The sequence below is a fragment of the Hemiscyllium ocellatum genome, chromosome 12 (assembly GCF_020745735.1).
Source record: "Hemiscyllium ocellatum isolate sHemOce1 chromosome 12, sHemOce1.pat.X.cur, whole genome shotgun sequence".
NCBI classification, from domain to species: domain Eukaryota; kingdom Metazoa; phylum Chordata; class Chondrichthyes; order Orectolobiformes; family Hemiscylliidae; genus Hemiscyllium; species Hemiscyllium ocellatum.
The window spans coordinates 81,128,264-81,141,037 of NC_083412.1; the positions used below are offsets into that span (position 1 = coordinate 81,128,264).

Below are 12,774 nucleotides of genomic sequence, written 5' to 3' on the forward strand. Positions count from 1 at the left end.
TAGGGTTCTGAAAAGAAGAATGAGAGTTTTAAAATTGAGGTGTTAATTAACCAGGAACCGATGTAGGTCAGCAAATATAAGAGTGGCAGTCCCTTGCAAAGATACAGACAGCTGAGTTCTCAGTGACAAAGTCTATGGAGGATAGAATGTGGGAGATCAATGAAGGAATGTTCCTCAGCAGAGTAGCTGATGCAGGGTTAATGTTGTGATGTTATTGGAAATTGGCAGTCCAGCTGATGATGAGGGCCATAATGATTTTAGCTGTTATGTGCTAAATTAGCTAGTGTGTCCTCAATAATATACTTTTGAACTCCCTAGTCAAAAACATCAAAGTTGATGATCTAGTCCAATCCTTTAGACCTTGAGCCTGCTTGGCGGCAGGTGAGAAATATTAGGTTCAACTCCCCAGCATTATAATAACCTCTGATGCAATGCTAATCAGATGTGGACATTGTAAAATTGTTCTTGACCACCCTAAATTCTAATAGAAAACCAGCAAAAGCAGAGCAGGGAGTTTGGTTTTGTTCCTTTCATATTTATTACTGCCTTGAGGATATTAAATCCTAAAGTAAATATGCAATGGTCTATATGAAGAACTTCCTGGAAAATAATTGCAGCCAATTACTGTGCATCTTTCTAGCATGTAGCACTACTTATCTTTTATGCTTCTTAATGGCAGGTGTGCTACTTGTTGAATTTGAATACTGTAAGCAGCTGTCTTGGCCCATGTATAGGGCTTAGCTGGAATTTAGATTCTGCCATCATGTATGTGCAATATAGCTGACCATTCATGCAGAGTTAAACCACTCAGGGAATATGTTTAACACCAGGTAAAGCAATCATGGCTTCAACCATTGCTATGATTATATCAAGTTAAAAATCACATGACACCAGGCTATAATCCAACAGGTTTATTTGGAAGTACAAGCTTTCGGAGTGCTGCTCCGTCATCAGGTAGCAAGTAGGTAAGATCTTAGGACCCGAATATATAGCAAAAGATCATAGTGAGATTAACTGATGCAATATATTGAACAAACCTAGATTGCTATTAATATACAAATCTTGTATAAAACTCTTTTAAATTTCTTTTTAGCTGGATGCGCAAAATGGCAACGTGACCTGATTAGCAGATTATAACTTATACTGAAGCCCAAATGTACACTCCAATAGCAGCATAAAGCTGGTACTGAGGTATTATGGAAAAATGTGTTGTGTATGCAAATACATAATCTGGAACTGGCAACATAATTTTGTCATACCATTATTTAATAAAATGCTGCAAATAAAAGTCAGGGAACTATAGATCAGCGAGCCTAATAACTGTGGTGGGTAAGTTGTTGGAGGGAATGCTGAGAGACAGGATCTATTTACATTTGAAAGGCAAGGGTTAGGGATAGTCAGCATGACTTTGTGCATGGGAATTCATCTCAAAAATCTAACAGTTAGTTGAAGAAGTGACCAAGAACATAGATGAAGGCAGATAGATAGATGTTGTCTACATGGACTTTAGCAAGGCCTTTGACAAGGTAAACTGGTTAGTAGGGTTGGATAACATGGGATCCGGGGAGAGCTATCAAATTGGATGCAGAATTGGCTTGGCAATAGGAGGCAGAAGGTGATGGTATTCAGACTGGAGAACTGTGACCAACGATGTGCCACAAGGATGGATGTTGGCTCCACGATCCGTCATTTATATAAATAATTTAGATAAGAATAAAGGAGGAATGGTCAATATGTTTGCAAATGACACTGAAATTGGTGGTATAGTGAACAGTGAAGATTATTATTTAGAAGTACAGTGGGATTTTGGTCAACTGGGTCTGTGGGCTGAGGAATGGCAGTTAATTTAAATTAATGTAAGGTGTTGCATTTTGGTAAGACAAACCAGGGCACACCTTGTACAGTTAAGGGTTGGGCACTGGAGAATGTTGTCAAACAGAAAAACCTAGATACAGGTACATGGTTCCTTGAAAGTGGCGTCACGTGTAGATGGGGCAGAGAAGAAGGCATTTGACACTCTTGCCGTCTTTGGTCAGAGCATTGAGCTGGGGCATCGTGTTATGCTGTACACGACTTTGGTCAGTCCACGTTTGGAGTACTGTGTACAATTCTGGTCACCTAGCTATAGGAAGGATGTTGTTAAACTGGAAGGGTACAAAAAGGATTTACAAGTTTGAGTTATATGGAGAGTTGGATAGGCTAAGATAATTCTCCCTTGAGTGTAGGAGGTTGAAGGGTGACCTTGTAGAGATATATAAAATCATGATGGGCATAGATAAGGTGATTTTCTTTTTTCCCCAGGGTAAGGGAGTCCAAAACTAGAGGATAGGGGTTTAAGGAGAGAGGGGAAAGATTTAAAAGGGACCTAAGGGGCAACATTTTTGCACAGAGGTGATGCATGTGTGGACTAAGCTGATAGAGGAAATGGAAGCAGGTACAATTGTAACAGTTAAAGTACATTTGGGCAGGTGCATGGATAGTAATGGTTTAGAGGGATATGGGCCAAACACCGGCAAATGGGACTTGTTCAATTTAGGAAACATTGTCAGCATGGACAATTTGAACCAATTGGTCTATTTTTACGCTGTATGATTCTGAAAGTTTACAATTTGTGTCTTTAGTTTCATTGTGAAGTGCTACTTGTAAAGTGAAATGTTGAATCTTGTAACATAGCACATTGATGAATGGCTACGTAATTTAATCTCTGGGGACACTAAGCCCATGCAATCATATGTAACACTATGGCTTTATATTCTTTAGAACTTGCGTGGAGCTGCACAAATCCTGAAGAAAATGCAACCAAAAATTAATGCAACATTAAAACTAACAAGAAGAAGAAAATCAGTAACTGGAGAAAAAGTTAAAAAGACCAAAGTTTCAGAATCTCATACCTGCTATGAATGTAGCACAACGTTTATAAATTGTGACTCGCTGTTTGTGCACAGAATGAAACATATTAAGGGCAAGAGCTGGCAGTGTCTGGTAAGTACAGAAGCTGCTGTCTGTATTTGTTTAAATGTGATTAGTAAACATGTTTGCTTTTTTAAGGGTGGGCAACGTGGAAGCATTTGAATCGCAAGCATTTCCCCGAATGCAAGAAGTGAGGCCTCAGGAAAATTTTTGATCATATGAACACTTGCACTATGTTTTAGAGGTCATAGAGATGTACAGCATGGAAAGAGACCCTTCGGTCCAACTCGTCCATGCTGATCAGATATCCCATCCCAATCTAGTCCCACCTAGTACCCAGCCTATATCCCTCCAAACCCTTCCTATTCATATACCCATCCAAATGCCTCTTAAATGTTGCAATTGTACCAGTCTCCACCACATCCTCTGGCAGCTCATTCCATACACGTACCACCCTCTGTGTGAAAACATTGCCCCGTGGGTCTCTTTTATATCTTTCCCCTCTCACCCTAAACCTATACCCTCTAGTTCTGGACTCCCTGACCCCAGGGAAAAGACATTGCCTATTTACCCTATCCATGCCCCTCATAATTTTGTAAACCTCTATAAGGTCACCCCTCAGCCTCCGACACTCCAGGGAAAACAGCTCTAGCCTGTTCAGCCTCTTCCTATAGCTCAAAACCTCCAACCCTGGCAACATCCTTGTAAATCTTTTCTGAACCCTTTCAAGTTTCACAACATCTTTCTGATAAGATGGGAATTGCACGCTATATTCTAACAGTGGCCTAACCAATGTCCTGTACAGCTGCAACATGACCTCCCAACTTCTGTACTCAATACTCTGACCAAAAAGGAAAGCATACCAAACGCCTTCTTCACTATCCTATCTACCTGCGACTCTACGTTCAAGGAGTTATGAACCTGCATTCCAAGGTCTTTGTTCAGCAACATTCCCTAGGATCTTACCATTAAGTGTATAAGTCCTGCTAAGATTTGCTTTCCCAAAACGCAGCATCTCGCAATTAACTAAATTAAACTCCATCTGCCACTTCTCAGCGTATTGGCCCCTCTGGTCAAGATCCTGGTGTAATCTGAGGTAACTTTCTTCGCTGTCCACTACACCTCCAATTTTGGTGTCATCTACAAACTTACCAACTGTACCTCTTATGCTCGCATCCAAATCATTTATGTAAATAACAAAAAGTAGAGGACCCAGCACCAATCCTTGTGGCACTCCACTGGTCACAGGCCACCAGTCTGAAGAACAACCCTCCTCCACCACCACCCTCTGTCTTTGTGCCAGTTCTGTATCCAAATGGCTAGTTCTCCCTGTATTCCATGAGATCTAACCTTACTAATCAGTCTCCCACGAGGGACCTTGTCAAATGTCTTACTGAAGTCCATATAGATCTTATCTACTGCTCTGCCCTCATCAATCCTCTTTGTTACTTCTTCAAAAAACTCAGTCAAGTTTGTGAGACATGATTTTCCACGCACAAAGCCATGTTGACTATCCCTAATCAGTCCTTGCCTTTCCAAATACATGTACATCCTGTCCCTCAGGATTCCCTCCAACAACTTGCCCGACGTCAGGCTCACTGGTCTATAGTTTTTTGGTTTGTCCTTACCACCCTTCTTAAACAGTGGCACCACGTTAGCCAACCTCTCCAGTCTTCCGGCACCTCACCTGTGACTTTTGATGATACAATTATCTCAGCAAGAGGCCCAGCAATCATTTCTCTAGCTTCCCAGAGTGTTCTCTGGTACACCTGGTCAGTTTCTGGGGATTTATCCACCTTTACCTCAAGACACCCAGCACTTCCTCCTCTTTAATATGGACAAAAATATGTTATCTGGCTCACAGGGCTAATAGTTTAGTGATAATACTACTAGGCCATAGGCTACACTGAAGTTATTCATTGGGTTATCTTGAAGTTGTTCTGTTATGGGACTTTGGACCAGTCTTACCAAATCCTGACTCCCCATAAAGGTGATCGTTTATTTCTTTTCTCTAATTTCCCAGAGCCACTTAAAGATCACCACATTACTGTGGGTTTGGAGTCACAGGTAGGTCAGACCAGATAAGGACAGCAGGTTTCCACCCCTAAATGACATGAGTGAACCAGATGGATTTTTTTTTGACATCAACAGTGGTTACATGATCACCATTGACTTTTCATTCCAGATTTTATTGAATTCCACCAGCCATGGTGGGATTCAAACACATGAATGCAGAACATTTGCATACACCACTCTCTCACTTTTTAAAAGAGTGATAATATGGTTGCCATGGAAATCTGCATCACAGCTGGTGGCCAAGAGTAGAATCTTATAAGGGACTGAGTGACTTGAGCAATAATGAGATTTGTGGCTGACTCGGATGAGACATCCTGAAAGAGTATCTTTTATGCTTTCAATGAGCAGGGGAGTTTCTTGCTGGTCACTTGAAACTTAACAAGGTGGATTATGGCCTGTTAAATGCCTTGCTTATGGTCCAATTCACCTAATTTAACAGTCAGCTTCCTCTCTTACCAAACGTACCAAAAAAGCAAGATGTCAAGAAACCTCGGAGTGGAAATCAGAGTGGGCATCTGGTGACTTCATCTTCCTGTTTGTTCCAAAGTGCCTGTATGGCGGACACTGGGTGTGCTCCATAGGCATTAGCCATGCATCAGTCTACATCCATGGACATTGGCATTTAACAAGCATGAACATCTTAGGATCCCTCTTGGCAAATCTCTGATCCATTTACAGGATGCCTTTGCACTTCACTGCTGTTTGTGGGCTGCACTAGCAACTGTCTTTGTAAGGAAAGGATGCTGTGCTCTCAAGGAAATGCACCCAGCTTTTGGACTGTACCATGCTGCACTTGATTTTATTTGATGTCAAGCACTCACTCTGGACCTACCTGGATGCTCTCAGCATCCCTGCTTTGCCTTTGTGTATTTTACCTTTCAGCCAGAGATACCCAACTCGTTACTCTGAAACAAAAGCATAAAGTGCTGGAGAAACTGAGCAGGTTTGGTAGCATCTGGAGAGAGAAAAACCAGCTTATCACTTCAAGTCCAGCGATCCTTGATCAGAAGTGCGTTGGTTCCAAAAAATCTAGTTTATTGGCAGCAGCTGCCTCCTCTTCACCATGGACATACAATCCCTCTATGCACCTCTCTCTCATCAGGAAGGACTAGGTGCTTCTTTGAAAAGAGACCTTAAAACTCTACATCCACACCACCTTCCTCTGCCTGATTGAGCTTTTCATCACTTTGAACAATTTCTCCTTTGACTTCTCTCACTTCCCTCAGGTCAAAAATGTGGCTATGGGTACCCAAATGAGCACCAGTTAATTCCCTCTCTTTATTGGAATATGTGGAACATTCCTTGTTACTCTGACTTGGGTCCCTATCAACAACTTTCTTTCATTGATCAATGTCATCTCTCTCTTGTCTGAAATTGAAAGCAAATTCATCAATTCTGCTCCCAATTTTCACCTTTCTCTCACCTTCTCCAGTCCATCTCTGACTCCACCCTTCCCTTCCTTGATATGCCTGTTTCCATTTATGGGGATAGGTTGGCCACCAACATCCATTACAAACCAGTTAACTCCTACAGTTACCTAGACTATATTTGCTCACCTTGCTTTCTATAAAGATTCCATTCCACACTCCAAGTTTCTCCATCAATAGTTCTGATGCTGTCACCTTCCACAAGGGTCCTCAGACATGTCCACCTTTTTCCTCAACCTAGAATTCTCTGCTACTGTTGTTAACAGAACTCTGTGTGCCTGACCATTTCCTGCACTTCTGCCCTCATTCCTTCCCTTCCCTTTCCTTCCACAACAGTGATAGGGTCTTCCTTGTTCTTACTTCCCACTCCACATCTTAAAGATCATAAACTACCATTTCTGCCACCTTCACTTGGATGCCATCACCAGAGACACATTGGCCTTGCCTCTCCTGTCAACATTCCACAGAAGCAATTCCTTCTGGGACACCCTGATCCTCCACTCTTCCACTCCAACACCACCCTACACTGCCATTGTCACCTTCCTAGGCAATCACCAGAAGTGTAGCACATGCCTTTTTACCAACTCCCTCCTTACTATCCCAGGCCCAAAAACACCTTACAGGTGAAGCAAGGTATTATTTGCAGTTCATTCCACCTAGTCCACTATACTCTCTGCTCACAATGGGGATTCCTCTACCGTGGGGCGATGAAACCTGGTCTACATGATTGTTTTGCAGAATATCTCTACTTGGTGCATAAAAATGACCCTTAGCTTCCAGCTTCCTTCCACTTGAATGCTTCTTCATGTTTCTGTGCCACCTTTCTGTTTTGGGCCTGCTGCAGTGTTCCACTAAAGCTCAATGCCAGCTGGAGGGAGATACCTTATCTTCTGCCTCAGTACCTTGCAGCCCTTAGGACTCGATATTAAGGTTACCCAATCTCAGTGCACAAACACCTTCCTCTGTTTGTTACCCACCCCCACACCTCCAAGTCATGTTTCTCTTTCCACAGATGCTGCCAGCCCAACTTAATTTATTCAACATCATTTTTGTTTTGTGTCTTCAGCATCACAGTTCTTTGTTTTGTCACATATTTCTGTCTTGCTTTGCACAGACACTTAGGCAAGAAGCTTATCATGTTTGTCAGCAGACCTTGGTCAAGGCATAGACTTTGTTCAGGAGATCTTGGCACAGTAAGTTGATGACAGTCTCTGGTACCAGCCCAGGAGCTTCAGCATGGTCTGTTAGCCACTGGAGCACACATTCAGGATGTGCTCCACCAAAGGGATGAGGAGCCTAATGTCAAGCAGCTCAACACCCATCTTGAGTCTGCTTGTCCTTTTGTGGGCTGTTTACCTCCTGCAATCAGAGACCGAGGCAGGTATTACAGAGAATGATAGTGAATGAAACAACTGTTACTTTTGCTGCAGTGGGAAGGTGTCTTGGGCAGAGAGCATGCAGGGTTAATGTTATCATGGTTGAGGTCGTTGGAGTGAGTGAGAGAAAATGTTGTTGTGTGAGTGATAAAACCTTGGTGGGAGGAGGGTACGGTACCAGATGGTGAGGTGAGAATGATTGCCCTTAACGTCAGGGTCACATTTGACCAAGTGTGGCATCAAGAAATTCTAGCAAATCCAGAGTCAAATAGAATTGGGGAAAATTCTCCGCTGATTGCACTGATATCTGGTGGTCAGACATCAGTCACCTCAGCTGCAGGACATCTCTGCAGAAGTTCCTCAGCATACTGTCCTCATCCCAACGAGGACTTCAATGACTTTCCGTCCAGCATACAGTCCAGAAGTGGAAATGTTTGCTGATGACTGCGTAAAGTTCAGCAGCATTAGCAATTCCTCAATTCAATTTTATCACCATCATTGAATTTCACACTAGTAACGCCTTGGGGGTTAGATTAGATTCCCTACAGTGTGGAAACAGGCCCTTCAGCCCAACCAGTCCATACCGACCCTCTGAAGAGTAACCCAACCAGACCCATTTCCCTCCCACTAATGTACCTGACACTATGGGCAATTTAGCAAAGCCAATTCACCTGACTTGCACATGTTTGGACTGTGGGAGGAAACCGGAGCACCCAGAGGAAATCCACGCAGACACGGGAGAATGTGCAAACTCCATGCAGACAGTCGCCCAACCTGGAATCGAACCTGTGACCCTGGCGCTGTGAGGCAGCAGTGCTAACTGCTGAGCCACCGTGCCACCCCAAATGGGGGATGATCATTCACCAGATGAACTAGACTAGCCATATAAATACAGTGGAACAAGAGCAGATCAGAGTCTGAGTTTTGCAGCAAGGATCTCTCCTCCTGACTCCCCAAACGTCTGTCCACCATCTAGGAGTAACTCCATCTACAAGCACAAGTGAGGAATGTGATAGAATACGGTTATGGACCAGGCCAAACCCCCCTCAAAACATTTCAAGTAGGTAGCTTGGACCCTAACTTTTGTTGTTTTGACCAGGTGTACTGTGGATATTCCAGGAGTGATGCAGCTGGTCAAAATCCCTCCATTTTAAACAGAACAGAATTTTTTTTAACAGAGTACCAAATGAAACACAATCAAAAGAGAGCACAATACAGAATAACTTAAACCCAACAGACTTTCCAACTTAATGATGTTGGTCCAAATTCCAGCAACAATTTCCATAAACACCCTTAGCAAAAAAAGTTAAAATCCAACATGGTCTTACAAGAGAGGGAGATGCCAGAGGATTCAGCCTGGAACACACACTTCCACGGAACTGTTTCTTTGACCAGCAGCCTCAAAAAACCGACTGCTTGCTAAAACCAAACCAAACAAAAGCTGAGCTGGGAGAAATGGCCACTCCTCTTTCATTGTACAAATGTTTGTTTAAAAGCTTCTTCAAGAAGATAAACCCAGACATTTTGGAATCTTTTGTATTTACGACCACTCTGGAAAAAAAACAAGGACAACATGATCTTGTTAAAGGACAAGTGTCATCACACACCCCACATGCCAGGCTGTGTGTGGGTCCAACAAACTTGATACCATCTATAACAGAGCAGCCAACTTAATTGATACCATGATCCCATGCTTCCACCACTGACACTCAGGAACGGCAATGTGCATCATTTGAAAGATTAACTGCAGAAACTCACCAAGGCTGCTAAGACATGACCTTCCAAATCCATAACTACTACCATTCAGAAGGTGAAGGTATGTATGGGAACACCACCACCTGCAAGTACCCTCCAAGACACTCAACATCCAGACTCTGAAATATATCACTTCCTAATGGCATTGTGGATTTACCTATGCTGAATGGATTGCAGTGGTTCAAGAAGATAGCTCACTACCATCTTTTCAAGGGCAGTAAGGGATAGTCAGTAGATGCTAGTATTGGCTACATTCTGTGAATTAATAAAAAGTAAGGTATTGGCAAGAAGCTGGCAACATTTATGCTGGCAGAATGATGAAGGACATTGAGCTTCCCTACAGCGCTGGGCCTTCCTCCAGGTGGCTAAGACTGCTCTAACCTGGATGGCAACATTAGATCAAGCTGGCATAGTCTGGTGCTGTGGCCTCCACTGCTGGTTTGTAATCTGCCCAGGTCCCAGCCTACAAAGCTGGACACCTGCCTACCATGTCAGGCAAATGTTAGGAACTGTGCAGGGCAGCTAACAGTTGACGGTGCTTGTCTGGCTGCATAACGGGATTTTAAAAATGATCTGGGCACAAGGGATGCTGGTCTTTCCACTGATATTTGCTGAGGAGCCAATTGTTCAGGGAATGGCATGTGGTAAAATAGAGAATTGGGGATAACAAATGGGATAGGCTGTTCATGTTGATAAAATCAGGAGAATAAATCTAGTTGGACCTGAGTCCCTCCAAAAAACTCAATGGAACTCGCACTTATCCACAAAGTGTTAAAATTCCACCTTACTCTATTATTACAATTCACTTTGGTGTGACATAGAAATATTCTCACATCTAGAGCAGCCAATGAAGAAGGGCCCCTCAAGGACCAAAGTGGACATGTATGTGTAGAACTGCAGGAGATAGGTGAGGTTCTCAATAAATATTTCTCCTCTGTGTTTACCATGGAGAAATACTTGAGAACTTGGGGAAGTTAGTGGTCATATCGTGGAGATAGTCTATATCACAGTAGAGGTGGTGTTGGATGCATTAGAATGTATGAAGGTGGATAAATCTCTTGGTCCTGACCAGATATATCCAAGAACACTGCAAGAAGCTAGGGAAGAAATTGTACGGGGCCCGAGCTGATAGATTTGCATCATCATTAGCCATGGCTGAAGTCCTGGAAGACTGGAGGGTAGCAAATGTTGTACCATTATTCAAGAAGGGCTTCAAAGAAAAACCTGGGAACTATAGACCAGTAAGCTTAACATTTGTGGTGGATAAGTTGCTTAAGAAGATTCTGAGAGATAAGATATACATACATTTGGAAAAACGGTTTCACTAGGAGTAGTCAGCATGGCTTTGAGAGTGGGAGATCATGCCTCGCAAGTTTTAGTTCTTTGAGATGACCAGAAAGGTTGATGAGAGCATGACAATAGATGTAGTCTATACGGATCTCAGTAAGGCCTTTAATAAGGTTCCACATGGTAGGCTGCTCTGAAAGGTTAGATCGCACTGATCTGAGGCAGGCTGGCAAGTTGGATACAAACTTGGTTTGATGGTAAGAAGCAGAGGATAATAGTGGAAGGATGCTTATCAGCCTGTGAAGTGCCTTGGGTTGGTGTTGGGCCCATTACTATTTGTTATCTATATCAATGATTTGGTTGAAAATGTACAAAGTGCGGTTAATAACTTTGCAGATGACACTAAAATAGGTGATATCATGGACAGTGAGGAAGATTATCAGAAATTGCAGCAGGACCTTGATCAGCTGGGGAAGTGGGCTGAGAAATGGCAAATGGAGCTTAATTTAGATAAGTGTGACATCTTGCATTTTGGAAAGTCAAATCAAGGTGGGAGATTCATGGTGAATGATAGGGCATTAAGGAGTGTAGTGGAACAGAGGGACCTTGGAGTTCAGGTTCACAGTTCTCTAAAAGTGGAGTCACAGGTAGGGCAGTGAAGAAAGGTTTTGGCACACTGGCCTTCATCAGTCAAGGTATTGAGTATAGAATTTGGGCAAGTTCTGTTGTGGTTGTTCAGGACGTCTGAAAGGACTCAAGGTCTGAGTTACAGGGAGAGGTTGGACAAGCTAGGATTTTTTTCTTTAGAGAGTAGAAGACTGAGGGGCGACCTTTACAGAGGTGTATAAGGTCATGAGAGGCACAGATAAGGTGAATGTGTTCGCTCTTTTTCCTCGAGTTGGGGAATCAAGGACTAGAGGGCATCACTTTAAGGTTAAAGGGGAAAGAATAAAATGGAACCTGAGGGGCAACTTTTTTTACACAGTGGGTGGTACACATATGGAATAAGCTACCAGTGGAAGTGGTTGAGGCAAGTACATTAACAACATTTAAAGGCATCTATGACTCTGTTTGGGCAAATACATGGATCGGAAAGGATTAGAAGGATATGGGCCAAGTGTAGGGACATGGGGTTAGCAGGGTGGATATTTTGGTCATCATGGGCCATTTTGCACCAAAGGGTCTGTCTCCGTGCTGAAGGACTCTATGACTCAAGGGAAACTCAACTTGCAGGACTCAATTTCAATGTTATTCCCAGTATAATTTAAAAATAGTAAAGAAGCTGTTCAAAAGTTTGGAGGTTTTGGAAATGAGGAAGGGGCATTAATATGAGTGAATGCGCACAATGTTTTAAAAAGTGCTACTTTACATAACAATGGGATGGCTTTGTAATTTTAAGCTGATAATTAAAGTATTAAAACCATGATAAATAGTATTTTATTTTAAACACGTTTATTTAAAAAAAATTGTCCATTTTTAAATATGCAGTCGTATCCTCGTTTTCTTGTTTCTTTAGAACTTATTTTGCCTTCAGCTCTTATCCTGAACAAGTGTCACTAATTTTTCCAATCAGATGAATACCTAGATCATTCAAATTGATATGGTTCTGTCATGCTGTTTTCCATGGGCTGATCAAATTATATGTTATTGCTCTCTGTTATAACATAGATACCTTTATAATAGACTTGGGCTTTATCACTTACTGTCGACCAGCAGCCCTGATTATCTTAAATCACATCGGAGCATAAGTCTTGTTTTGTCAATTACTCCTACAATTTCTGAAATGGTAACATGTGGAAAATGTTTGTTTTTAGTTATGTGATAAATCGTTCTTTCGCCAGAAGAATGTCCAAATTCATCTTCGCTGTCATAATGAGAAGCTGTACAGATGTAGACAATGTATGACAGATTCAAAGAAATCAAAGTCATTTCAGGCCAAGTAA

The 12,774-nt window shown here is 42.3% G+C and overlaps 1 protein-coding gene across 4 annotated transcripts in view; it reads left to right on the forward strand.

Annotated features, from left to right (window-relative positions):
* Positions 1-12,774, forward strand: part of si:dkey-229b18.3 (uncharacterized) — a 50,698-nt gene that overhangs the window by 21,322 nt on the left and 16,602 nt on the right. For 3 of the 4 annotated variants that reach the window (XM_060833774.1, XM_060833773.1, XM_060833776.1), the window contains exons 5-6: positions 2,761-2,982; positions 12,646-12,770. In XM_060833774.1, coding sequence (XP_060689757.1) covers positions 2,761-2,982; positions 12,646-12,770 — 347 coding nt within the window. The remainder of the gene's footprint in view (positions 1-2,760; positions 2,983-12,645; positions 12,771-12,774) is intronic. The other variant, XM_060833775.1, reaches the window with a different exon arrangement.